Genomic DNA, 12,457 nt, shown 5'->3' on the forward strand with positions numbered 1-12,457 from the left:
GACAACTGTTGAAGAGTCAGAGGTCATATTCACAACGTCAGTCTCATCTACTACACTTTTTATTGCTGCTGCTTTCCTCGAATCAATGTCCACATTAAGCATGAGTCACTTCCATGAAGTTGTGTTTGTTTTTTTGGCTGCACACGTAACATGCAGAAGCTCCCTGGCCAGAGATTGAACCCAGCCACAGCAGTGACAATGCCAGATCCTCCTCATGAATTTTAAATAGCACAACATCTATTCTGCTACTCTCCAATTGCAATAAATGATTTGTTACTAAAACAATAGAACATCAGATCTTATGGATGGTTTCACAGATTTTATTTCCGAAATTGTACGTTGCTAAATTTCAATATTCATTTAAGAAAAAGGCTATTGTAACTTTATTTAAAATTGAACACTGTAATTGAGAAGTGTTGTGAATTGTTGGCTGTTATATTAAAAATACAATGAAGGGGCAAATGCAACATTTTGGGGGATGGTAAAATTGACTACTGACTTTTTTAGATAATATTGGAGCAGACAGATTTAATCTTGTGAAGAATAACAGGGTAAACAGTTGTTTTGCAGTTATATTTCATCATGCAAAAATAACCTCTACTTAATTTTTGCAGTGAATGTATTCAGGTGTATATTAAACCTCTCCTATGCTCTTCCATGCAAATAACCACGCCCAGGGAAGACGGGACTAACCGAACTTTGACCTCCGGGACATTCTATAGGTTCACAAATTGGCACTGCACATACTTACTCTCCTCTTATCCTCCTCTACCTGTTATCCTGGGCAGAAGTTTGAAGGCCCCGATTTTGTAGCACGCCATGCACCTAATATTAAGAATCCTACTTCATGTGTGAATACATCAATTTGCAGAACACAGCGGTCTCATAGAGACAAAGAAATACAACTGGAGGCATTTTGTTCACTGGAAGCATTTTCTCAGATGAGCGTACTCATCTTTGATATGCAACTCCAATAAGAAAAATCTATAGTTAGAAATGCCAAGACAAGACTAAATTAATCACAGCTGCTGCAAATATACAGATAATCAACCTTCTGTTCCTCCTTAAATTCCACCCCACCTAGGTAGAGCCTTCCCCTACCTAATGCCCCTTTTTTCTGCCTCACAGAGACAGATATAAAATGAGACACACTGGTGAAAAAAAATTTGTTCCAAAATTAAAATTTAGTATCAGGCATTGAAATGGCAACTAGGAATATTTCCCTATTGAAAAAAACATTTTCCTATCTATTTTGAAATGTGATCAAAGTAATGTGTTTCCCACTGTCCTCTGATTCTCAATATAAATGCATACTTTACTACTCAGTAATAATACCTAACTACAGTCAAGAAAATAAAAGACTAATATAGCTTAAGAACCTGCTGGTGTCTCAGTTTCACATACTTAGGTATTTCACTAATTTCTTATCAGTTCGGGTGGAAATTGGCAGAGGATTTTAAAGCTAAGAATATCGAGCTTTCTGTTAAGATCTTCATATCCTAATTTCAACTCAGCCCATTTTACCCACACAGAAGCCTCTCAAAACAGAGGCTCATGAATGAGATACAGCCACAACCTAATTACAGCAGCATGAACAATGCCACTCTGATGTCCTCACAGAACTTAAATAAATTCAGCCCACAATGGGTATGGGTATATAATATACACAAACTGTATCACTGCATACCAATATATTTACAAATATGTACATATATACAAAAAGTATACAGAGATTGCATTTAGCATCACTAAAATATATACATGCCATTGCAAATAAAATAAGAATTTCAAATAAATAAGGACAACAAAAGAGCCCTCGATGTAAATATCCTTATTACTCTCCAAACATACAGGAATATGTACACCCAAAAATATCACCAGGAGATTCATACCGTTCATATTCATGTCAAATCTTTTTACTCACTTAGGGTGGGGAGGTGGTTCTGAATCACAGGCAGTAGCCACATTTGCAGGCCTTGGTAACTTACTACATTTCCTGTCCAGAATGTTCTCTGTGTATCATCAGGCTGATTACAAGTCTCTGTGGAAAACTACAAGATTTTTCAACTGACTCCAAAACCCTTCTAAGAGACAGATGGTTGCTAACTCACACAGGTCAGAGATTAAACTTGGAGAAGAATGCTAAAGAAAGCTCCAGAATTGATAAATAAATCAGAATGCTGCTTTTCCCTTTACCGCAAAGAAATTCAGTTCAATAACCACCTACTCTGTTTCAGGGAATTCTACTGCAAGAAGAAAACAAAGCAATATTGCCACAAGTGAGGAAAAAATAAAACCCAGATCTTTTACCAGGAAAATTTAAGTCATGACTGGATTGCACTTTGCTTCTACAATCTCAAAACATTTCAACTTGGTAAAAATTTAAAGGGTACAATAAATTCTAAATGTGCTTCGAGAGATTTTAAGAGCACCACTTTCTAGGAAGAACACACTCATACACACATACACACAAAGAATATATCCTGGCTAAAATTAAAGATAAAATGTCTGACTTGTGGATTTTTTCATAATTAATAAATAAAAATTTGCTAGGACTGATTGATTTACTGGTTTCATTATTTGATATATTTAAAAAATACCATAACTTTTGTGCCAAAATATAAACATCTAATTATTTCTTTCTTGTTCATTATAGAAAGCAATCTGAGCTACCAGAAAGACTGGGCTGAGATTAAGAGAGTGAGTTTTAGTTCTAGCTTCATCTTTAGGAATAAACTGACAGTTCTGGGGAGGGGTCTCGGCTTTCTCTTCTGTAAAATAGGGACGATAGTTGCTTTACCAACTTCAGAAACATAACATAAAGAAAGAGAAAACAATTCCATTGTGCTTAATTTTGGTTGGTATAAAACTGACTTCTTGCACTCTGAGACTATTTGTTTGCAGTGATTCTTAAGTGAGGTGAGAGGCTGTATCAGAATCTCCAGGGGGAGTCTGTGCAATTTGAAAGCAAAGAAGCCCTCTTTCCCATTGCGTTGCTTTGTTCCTAGTCCTAAAATTTAAATTTCTATGAATTCTAAAAATAAATAAAGGGTTTAACAGTTTTATATTCATAAAGGGGAACAGCATATATTAAAAATGAGATTCTTTGCCACTGCTATCTTGAGCTCCCTGGGTGATTGTCCCTTTTCATTTTCTCTTCCTCAATTAAAGTAAGGTCTTAAAATGTAGAAGCTGGGTAGTGGGTCTCACAGGGTTCATTAAACTCTGTGTATGTTTAAAACGTTCATGATAAAAAGTAAAAAAACAAAAACCACAGAAAAGAGAAAGAAATATAAAGTGTTGGTACAAATGCAAACTTGTCAATAAGGCCCACACACTGATCGCTCATTTAATCATCATTCTCTGCCTCAAAACAAACAAAAGTGTTCCCTTACCACCCTCTAAATTTTTTTCATACTATTTACAACTTTCTAACATCAATTTACTTATTTACTGTGTTTATTGCCTGACTCCTCCTACAAGAATGTAAGCTTCATGAAGACGAAGATTTTTTTTTTAAGTCTACTCTGCCTGCTTCCCCAATGCCTAGAACAGAGACTGGAGCAGAGCTGTGGTTCAACACACATCTTTCTTGAAGGCATGAATGAAACAACAGTTCAGAAATGTTTAGCACAGGTTTCCTCTCAGATCACTTCAGTTCACCTCAGATTTTTAACCACTGAAGAAATTACACGACTATTAGCTTAAGGAGCAATGTCATCATCTAAATCCAGGTTGTGATATCTAAGACCCCTTCTCCTTAGACAAACATGTTTCTAATAACAAAAGCTCTCATATCTTCAGGAGATGCTCTCTCTGACTAGTTTCTACAACAACGAAGTGGAAGTCAGATTTTTTTTTTTTTTTTTGAACAAAACTAGGTAAAAACGATCGAGGCAAGAAAATGTTGTGTACACTAAATCTAGTTTTCTAGGTGGCAAGAGTGGAAAAATCAATAACTTTTGGAACCAAGAGTTCAAATTACAGAAGCACAGAACTGGATAGAACCTTAGGCCAATGGCTTCATTTTACAGATGAGAGGGCTAAAAAAGCAGAGACACGAAGACACCTGTCAAAGGGCGTAAAGATAATTACCAGGAAAGCCAGGATTAGAACTCAGGTCTCCTAGTTCTCAGACCAGTGTTCTTTATGCTAATCAGGTGAGGATAAAGCTCAGGATGATAATTACTTTAATTATCAAAGAAGAGGAGAATATGTGTTGCTAGGAACATCACTGGCACAGAACTTCAGGGGAACTGCAACAAGAGGTCAGATAACGGAGGACAGTCTATTGCTGTGGTCCAGGTGAACGCTGCTATGAAAGGAAAGGTATAAAGTTTATTAAGGTACTGGGAAAAAAAAAAAAGGAAAGCAGTCTTTATCTTATAATGAAAATCCACTAGCAAAGGAACTCTCTCTCCAAGTAACTTTTCCAAAGCTTTCTGAAATAATCTTTAAAAGAACAAACAAAAATAACTTGCAACATTAATTTAAAAAACCACAAAGTCCCCCAAACTCCAGAACAATAACTTCAAGGCTTCAGATGCAAAATTGGAACAGGTATATGAATAACTTAGATCCAAATTATTCTCTAGGTCAGAAATAAAAACCACATTAGAAATATTGCGGTAAAATTTCCCTAGGGACATAGGAAAGAGGCACCAAAAGCAATCACCTCATTTCCCTGGGACTGCCAGAGGTAGAATGTGAGCCTGTACAGAAATTAGGGAGAAGGGCTTCTGATTCACAGATTTCTGAACTTGAATGCTGTGGAGTCAAAAGAGGGGAAAAAAATCAGCTAGTACTTGTGAAATTATGAAGGAGATGATAGGGAAGAAAAAATCACAAAAACGTCTATACCATACACTGAGTCCTATATAAAAATAATTAAAAACTTGTGCATGAACATAAAATATTTAAATATATAGAGTTTTTGGAGTTCCCATTGTGGCTCAGCAGTAAGGAACCCGACTAGTATCCATGAGGACTCAGGTTCGTTCCCTGGCCTTGTTTAGTGGGTTAAGGATCAGGCGTTGGCATGAGATACGGTGTAGGTCACAGAGGCAGCTCAGATCTCGTGTGGCTGTGGCTGTGGTGTATGTAGGCCAGCAGCTGAAGCTCCGATTCAATCTCTAGCCTAGGAACTTCCAAATGCCACAAGGGCGGCCCTCAAAGGACAAAAAATATGTATATATAAGGAGTTTTTAAAAATCCTACTTCCAAATTGTCGATGCAAAAATCAACTTCCGTTTTAGGTAAAATAACAATTCAGTTACCCTCAACTAAAATTAATAACATCTCTGACCTTCAAGTCTCATAAATCTAAACTAGGCAAAGAGACTACAAACTCTGTATTATATGCCACAGACTTCAATCTAGACAGTTTTTAAACTTGATCTCATTAATTAATGAGTTTAAATGGAATACCTAAAACACTGTGTTATGAAACTGACAATCTGATTATTTGACTGAAAGCTTTAAAAGCTGTTCTCTTTCATTTCCAGCATTCAAAGACTACAAATAAAATGAAATACGAACACATTTTTCACCTCAAGAACCCCATTAAAGATTTAGCTTTTCGGATCCAAATCACTCCTATACCGTTTCTGAAATCTTGACAGCATTTAAATGAATGAAATGATTTCAAGAACTATCTTGCTTATGCTTCAAAGAATCACACATTTTCCTACTTACTAAGATGGAAAGAAAAGAAATATTATGGGAGGGCTCTGTTCCTGATTCTTAGTAGTCCATGCTGGCTAGTTTCATCTTTGTCAACAATTACACATTTTCCAAATCCAAGCATTTAAGGTCCACATATAAGAGTTGGATTTTCCTCATTATACAAAAATAAAGGATTTACTCTTCTCAGAGTGAGAATAGTGACCATTTGAGTGGCGGATTAGATGTTAGAGGTAAGTATCCATACCTCAAAACCAAAAAATAAAAATTCCAAGATCAATCGAGTTTTTAAAAGACCTGAAAGAGTGAACTTTAAAACAGTTGCCCTAAAAGTTTGAACAATTTTTTTCCGGTTTCTTTTTAAAATGGCGGTCCTAAATCGAAAAAATAAAAACTAAGTAACATCACTATGTGTCTGTCATCACATTAGAAAACTGCACCATTTAAAATCTGTGGCAAATGAAAACTTGTTTCCATGAGAGGACTTCTGTTTTAATAGTCGTCGATGGTATTCTCAAGGAACACGTTTCGCACATCCAGAATGGATGCTAATTCCAAAATGTGCTTCTGGAGATGAGGGTTCTCCACTGTTTCATCCCTCGGCAGCTGTGGATATGACTCTGGGTAATTTCGTGTTTCCTGGGAAGCAAAGAAGAGAAAAGTCAAGTCTGATAGTTTAATGAAAGAACATTATACACCTTTTAACAGGAGTAATAATACTACTGTTTACTGTTCAAGGAGTATTTGACGAGTAGCTTAATACATATTTTTCCCCTTCCTATTGGTAATCTATTTGTGGAACATATGAAAGTGTGGACGTTTGGCCATCTGACCCTAAAAAATGATCATTTCCTTTGGTTCACCGCAATATATTCATCTAGTGAGTTATTTCACAAATATTTACTGGGGTTACTGGGGCCTATCACTTTTGGGCACTATGCTATATTGCGGAAGCCATGTGATTCCTACTTACTATTGAATTTCAACAAGTATTTGTTAAGCAAATAAATAAACAGATGTTGAAGGGAAAATTAAAATGAGGGAAAAGATAGGAGGAACACTAAAAAGGTCAAATTAGCAGGACTTGGCAACTTAATTACAGGAGAGAGAGGTGTCAAAAATAACTAAGACTTCAGGAATGGAGGACCTGAAGGAAGAGTTGAGAGCTACTCAAGGAAAAAGAGATGGAAAGGAGGCGATAATGTGGGGATAGTATAAAGCTTTCGGTTTTAGGTATACTTTATTTGAGGTAATGAGCTATACAAATAGAACTGTCCGTCAACCAGAATTTGAAAATTCAGGATGTATCTCAGAAAACAGGTTTGAGCAATTTTTTGACATACTATATATACATATACATATACAATATACACGCTAATATAATCTGCATGGATATAAATATTAAAGCTACCAAAATGGATGAAATTTCTTTCTTTCCCCCCTTTTTTTTCTTTTTATAGCCATACCTGTGGCATATGGAAGCTCCCAGGCTAGGGGTCGAATTGGAGCTGAAGCTGCCAGCCTACACCACAGCCACAGCAACACCAGATCTGAGCCGCATCTGCTACCTATGCTGCAGCTTATGACAACGCCGGATCCTTAACCCACTGAGAGAGGCCACGGATCGAGCCTGTATCATCGTGGATGGTTGGGTTCTTAACCTGACGAGGCACAACGGCAACTCCACAGTCCATGTTTGCAAATGTCATTTCTATCTCTCTTCTACCTGTAGGCCTTAGTCATTACACATTACAGAGACCAAATTTTGGTTTACCACACTAAATGCTATGAAGACCGACAATAAGGAAATGTTCAAAAACCTAAAAAAAGAAATTAGCAATCAACCCCAAGAACTCCTAGAGGATTACAGTAAACTGAACAATTCTCTCAGCTCACGCAGGGCTGGGGGATGTTTGAGTACTGATCAAACACCTCCCAGAAGGGAGAATGTGTATTGAAATAGTGGGCATATGAAAGAGCGCCAGAGAAATCATGCTTCTTAGTATTAGGCTGAAAGAAGCCTGTATCTGTATGCTAACACTACCCTAAAAAATTCACCCTTAAAAAGCTTAAAAAAGCATGGAAAGGTCAAAAGATATTCAAGCAACTTAATTCCTGTGAGAACCCAGCTCAACACTCTTTAAAGAAAGGCAACAAAATCCTGAATCTGAAATCAGAAAACTCACAAGGCTCACAGTCTAACAGAAAATTACTAGACACACAAAGAATTAGGAATATAAGACCACTAATCAGTAGGGAAAATAATAAAAACAAACCTATAAATTAGTAGGTAAGGACTTGAGCTATTATTATTCATTCAAGAGCACAAAAGAAAACATAATGAGAAGAGAAAATGGAAAATGTTAAAAAGAACTTCTAGAATGAAAAAAAAGTAATCCCTAAAATGAAAAACTAAGTGGACTTAGGAATAAGAGCACATTAGAAACGTCAGTAGGAGTTCCCATCGTGGCGCAGTGGTTAACGAATCTGACTGGGAACCATGAGGTTGTGGTTTCGATCCCTGGCCTTGCTCAGTGGGTTAAGGATCTGGCGTTGCCGTGAGCTGAGGTGTAGGCTGCAGACGCGGCTCGGATCCCGAGTTGCTGTGGCTCTGGCGTAGGCCAGTGGCTATAGCTCCGACTCGACCCCTAGCCTGGGAACCTCCATATGCCGCGGGAGCGGCCCAAGAAATAGCAAAAAGACAAAAAGACAAAAAAAAAAAAAAAAAAAAAAAAAAAAAAAAGAAACGTCAGTAAACTTGAAGACAGCAATAGAAACTGAAACACAGAGAGACAACAGATTTTTTTTTAAATGAAGAGCAAAATCAATGACCCATAGGACAATATTAGGTTGTTGAACATATATGTAATTGATGTTTCAGAAAGAAAGGGAAGGGAAAAAAAATATTTGAAGAAATAATGGCTTAAAATATCCTAAAATATTTTAAATATCTTGATATTTAGATAGAACCAAGATACTCAACAAAGCCCAAGCAGGAAAAAATACGAAGAAAACCATATCGAGGTAGTACATCATAACTAAAGTGCAGGAAACCAATAAAAAGACAAAAAAAAAAAATTTTTTTTTTTCATCTTTTTACCATTTCTAGGGCCGCTCCCACAGCATATGGAGGTTCCCAGGCTAGGGGTCTAATCAGAGCCTGTAGCAGCCGGCCTACACCACAGCCACAGCAACGCGGGATCCCAGCCGCTTCTGCAACCTACACCCCAGCTCACGGCAACACCAGATCCTTAACCCACTGAGCGAGGCCAGGGATCGAACCCGCAACCTCATGGTTCCTAGTCAGATTCGTTAACCACTGAGCCACGATGGGAACTCCAAAAGAGGGAAATCTTAAAAACAACCAGAGGAAAATGAAAAGATATATTACACACTGCAGTAACAGAACAAATATTCAGAAAATCCGTAAGGATCATGAACTTGAACAACATTATCAATCAACATGATCTAACAGACATTCATAGAACTCTTCACCCAACAGTAGCAGCATATACATTCATTTCCAGTGTCCCTAGAACATTTACCATTATAGACCACATTCTGGACAATAAATCAAATCTTTTTTTTTTTTTTTTGTCTTTGTTGTTGTTGTTACTATTTCTTGGGCTGCTCCCGCGGCATATGGAGGTTCCCAGGCTAGGGGTTGAATCGGAGCTGTAGCCACCGGCCTACGCCAGAGCCACAGCAACACGGGATCCGAGCCGCGTCTGCAACCTACACCACAGCTCACGGCAACGCCGGATCGTTAACCCACTGAGCAAGGGCAGGGACCGAACCCGCAACCTCATGGTTCCTAGTCGGATTCGTTAACCACTGCGCCACGATGGGAACTCCCTCAAATCTTAATAAATTAAAAGGACTCAAATCATACAAAGTGTTTTATTTGACTACGAAGAAATTAAATTAGAAGTCAGTAAGATATCTTGAAAATTCCCAAGTTTTAGACACTAAAAAACATATTTCTAAATAACCCAGGGGGGTTTCCCATTGTGGCTCAGCAGAAACGAATCTGACTAGTATCCATGAGGATGCGGTTCAATCCCTGGCCTCGCTCAGCGGGTTAAGGATCTGGCGCTGCCGTGAGCTGTGATGTAGGCCGGCAGCTACAGCTCCGATTTGAACCCCTAGCCTGGAAAGCGCCATATGCCATGGAGGCAGCCCTAAATATACAAAAACAAAAAACAAAACAAAACAAAAAAACATGGTTTGCAAAAAAATCAGAGTGAAATAAAGACTGTTTCAGATAAATAAGTAATGAGAAAACCATTACCAGATTTGCACTCTAAGAAATAATAAAGGAAATTCTGTGGTTAGAAAAATGATATCAGAAGGAAAATGAAATCTAAAGAAAGAAACTGAGTGCCAGAAATAACTATATAAGCTTTTCCCTCATTAAAAATTTTTAAAAAGATAATTGACAGTTTAATGCTATGATAACCAGAAAGTATTGAAGAGTATATACTTATACGGAAAAGTCAAGTGAAGGATGGTAATAGTAGAGAATGGGAGGGAGAAAATGGAAGAATACAATCGTAAGATAATTACATTAAGCATGAAATGGTATCAGAAAAGCAAACCAAGGAGTTCCTGCCATGGCATAGTGGGTTAAGAACCTATCTGCAGCGGCTCAGGTTGCTGCAGAGGGGCAGTTCAATTCCCAACCTAGCACACTGGGTTAAAGGATCTATGTGGCTGCAGCTGTGACTTAGATTCAATCCCTGGCCCGGGGAACCTCCCTATGCCGCAGGTGCAGCTACAAAAAGAAAAAAGAAAGAAAAACAAGAGATATTGCATAAATCAATAGTGTTGTTAAAATTCTAAAACAAAACGAAATTTCAATTAATTCAAAAGAAAATGAAGGCAGGGGAGTTCCTGTCATGGCTCAGTGGCAACGAACCCTTCTGTGATCCCTGAGGACTTGGGTTCAATCCTTGGCCTTGCTCAGTGGGTTGAGCATCTGGCGTGTTGCCATGAGCTGTGGGGTAGGTTGCAGACGCAGCTCGGATCCTGCATTGCTGTGGCTTTGATGTAGGCTGGCAGCTCAATTTGACCCCTAGCCTGGCCTTCCATATGCCACAGGTGTGGCCATTAAAACAAAAAAAAAAAAAAAAGAAAGAAAGAAAACGAAGGCAGGAGAGAAAGAAAAAAATTTAAAAAACACAGCAGGACAAATAGAAAACAAATAATGGTTTATTTAAATCAAACTATATTAAAAATTGTATTAATTAATTTTTTTCCTTTTATGGCCACACCTGCGGCACATGGAAGTTCCTGGGCTAGGGCTTGAATCGGAACAGCAGTTACCATCCTACACTACAGCCACAGCAAAGACAGATCCTTAACCCACTGAGCAAGGCCAGGGATTGAATCCACATCCTCACAGACCCTATGTCGGGTTCTTAACCCACTGAGCCACAAAGGGAACTCAAAAATTACATTAATTTCAATGTAATTTTAAACAAAAAGCATCAAGTAAAAAGGTAGAGATGGTCAAACTAGATAAAAAAGCAGGATCTATCTAGTGCTGCTGAAAAGAAGTCCACTTTATATCAAGAGAGACATAGGGCAGGGGTTCCCATTGTGGCTCTGTGGGTTAAGAACCCAACTAGTATCCATGAGGAGGCAAGTTAGATTCCTGGCCCTTGCTCAGTGGGTTAGGGATCCAGCATTGCTGCGAGCTTCAGTGTAGGTCACAGATGCAGCTTGGATCTGGTGTTGCTGTGGCTGTGGTGTAGGCCAGCAGCTGCAGCTCTGATTTCACCCCTAGCCTGGGAACTTCCACATGCCACAAGTAGAGCCCTAAAAAACTAAACAAAACAAAACAAAACAAAAAACCACGAGTTCCTGTCATGGCACAGCAGCAACAAATCTGACTAGGAACCACGAGGTTGTGGGTTCAACCCCTGGCCTCACTCAATGGGTTAAGGATCTGGTGGTGCCTTGAGCCGTGGCGTAGGTTGCAGACGTGGCTCCGATCCCATGTTGCTGTGGCTGTGGTGTAGGCTGGCAACTATAGCTCTGATTCGACCCCTAGCCTGGGAACTTCCATATACTGCGGGTGCGGCCCTTAAAAAAAAGAGAGAGAGAGACAGACATAGATTAAAAGGATAAAATAAGATTTGCCAAACAAACACAAGCCAGAAGAAAACAGGTATAGTTTTGTTTTATTTTTTTTGGCCACGCCTGTGGCATGCAAAAGTTTCCTGGCCAGGAATCAAACACACACCACAGCAGTGATCCAAGCCACAGCAATGACAACACTGAATTCTTAACCACTCAGCCACCAGAGAACTCCCAGGTATAGTTATTTTATCATCAAAAAAACTAGACTGCAGAATGAGGAATATGACCACACATAAAGACAGACATTTCATAATGATGAATGGGTAATTTCAACTAAAAGAAATAACAGGAGTTACCCTCATGGCTCAGTGGTTAATGAACCTGACTAGTAACCATGAGGTTGTGGGTTTGATCCCTGGCCTTGCTCAGTGGGTTGAGGATCTGGTGTCACCGTGAGCTGTGGTGTAGACTGCAGACGTGGTTCGGATCCCGAGTTGCTGTGGCTGTGGTGTAGGCCGGCGGCTATAACTCCAATCTGACCTCTAGCCTGGGAACCTCCATATGCCACTGATACGGCCCTAAAAAGACAAAAGACAAAAAAAAAAAAAAAAAAAAAGAAGAAGAAGAAAGAACAACCCTAAGTATATATGAACTCAGTAACAGCTTTAAAATGCACAATGAAAAAATAGCA

At 38.6% G+C, this 12,457-nt stretch overlaps 1 protein-coding gene across 11 annotated transcripts in view; it reads right to left on the reverse strand.

Moving 5' to 3' along the window:
* Nucleotides 1-304: 304 nt before the first annotated feature.
* SCAI (suppressor of cancer cell invasion) overlaps nt 305-12,457 on the reverse strand; it is a 156,434-nt gene continuing 144,281 nt past the window's right edge. For 6 of the 11 annotated variants that reach the window (XR_014827234.1, XR_014827228.1, XR_014827231.1 and 3 more), the window contains one exon: nt 4,027-6,321. Coding sequence is in view for 2 of the 11 variants with exons in the window: in XM_084996037.1 (XP_084852163.1) it covers nt 6,175-6,321 (147 nt within the window). In the remaining 9 variants the exon portion in view is untranslated. Of the gene's footprint in view, nt 6,322-12,457 lie in introns of all 11 variants that reach the window. The other 5 variants (XR_014827224.1, XM_084996037.1, XM_003122166.7 and 2 more) reach the window with 2 other exon arrangements.

Source organism: Sus scrofa, chromosome 1 (assembly GCF_054392235.1).
Source record: "Sus scrofa isolate SSC_HxYL_T2T_F1_AM1 chromosome 1, Sscrofa_HxYL_maternal_Yorkshire_Landrace_v2.0, whole genome shotgun sequence".
In the NCBI taxonomy this organism is placed as follows: domain Eukaryota; kingdom Metazoa; phylum Chordata; class Mammalia; order Artiodactyla; family Suidae; genus Sus; species Sus scrofa.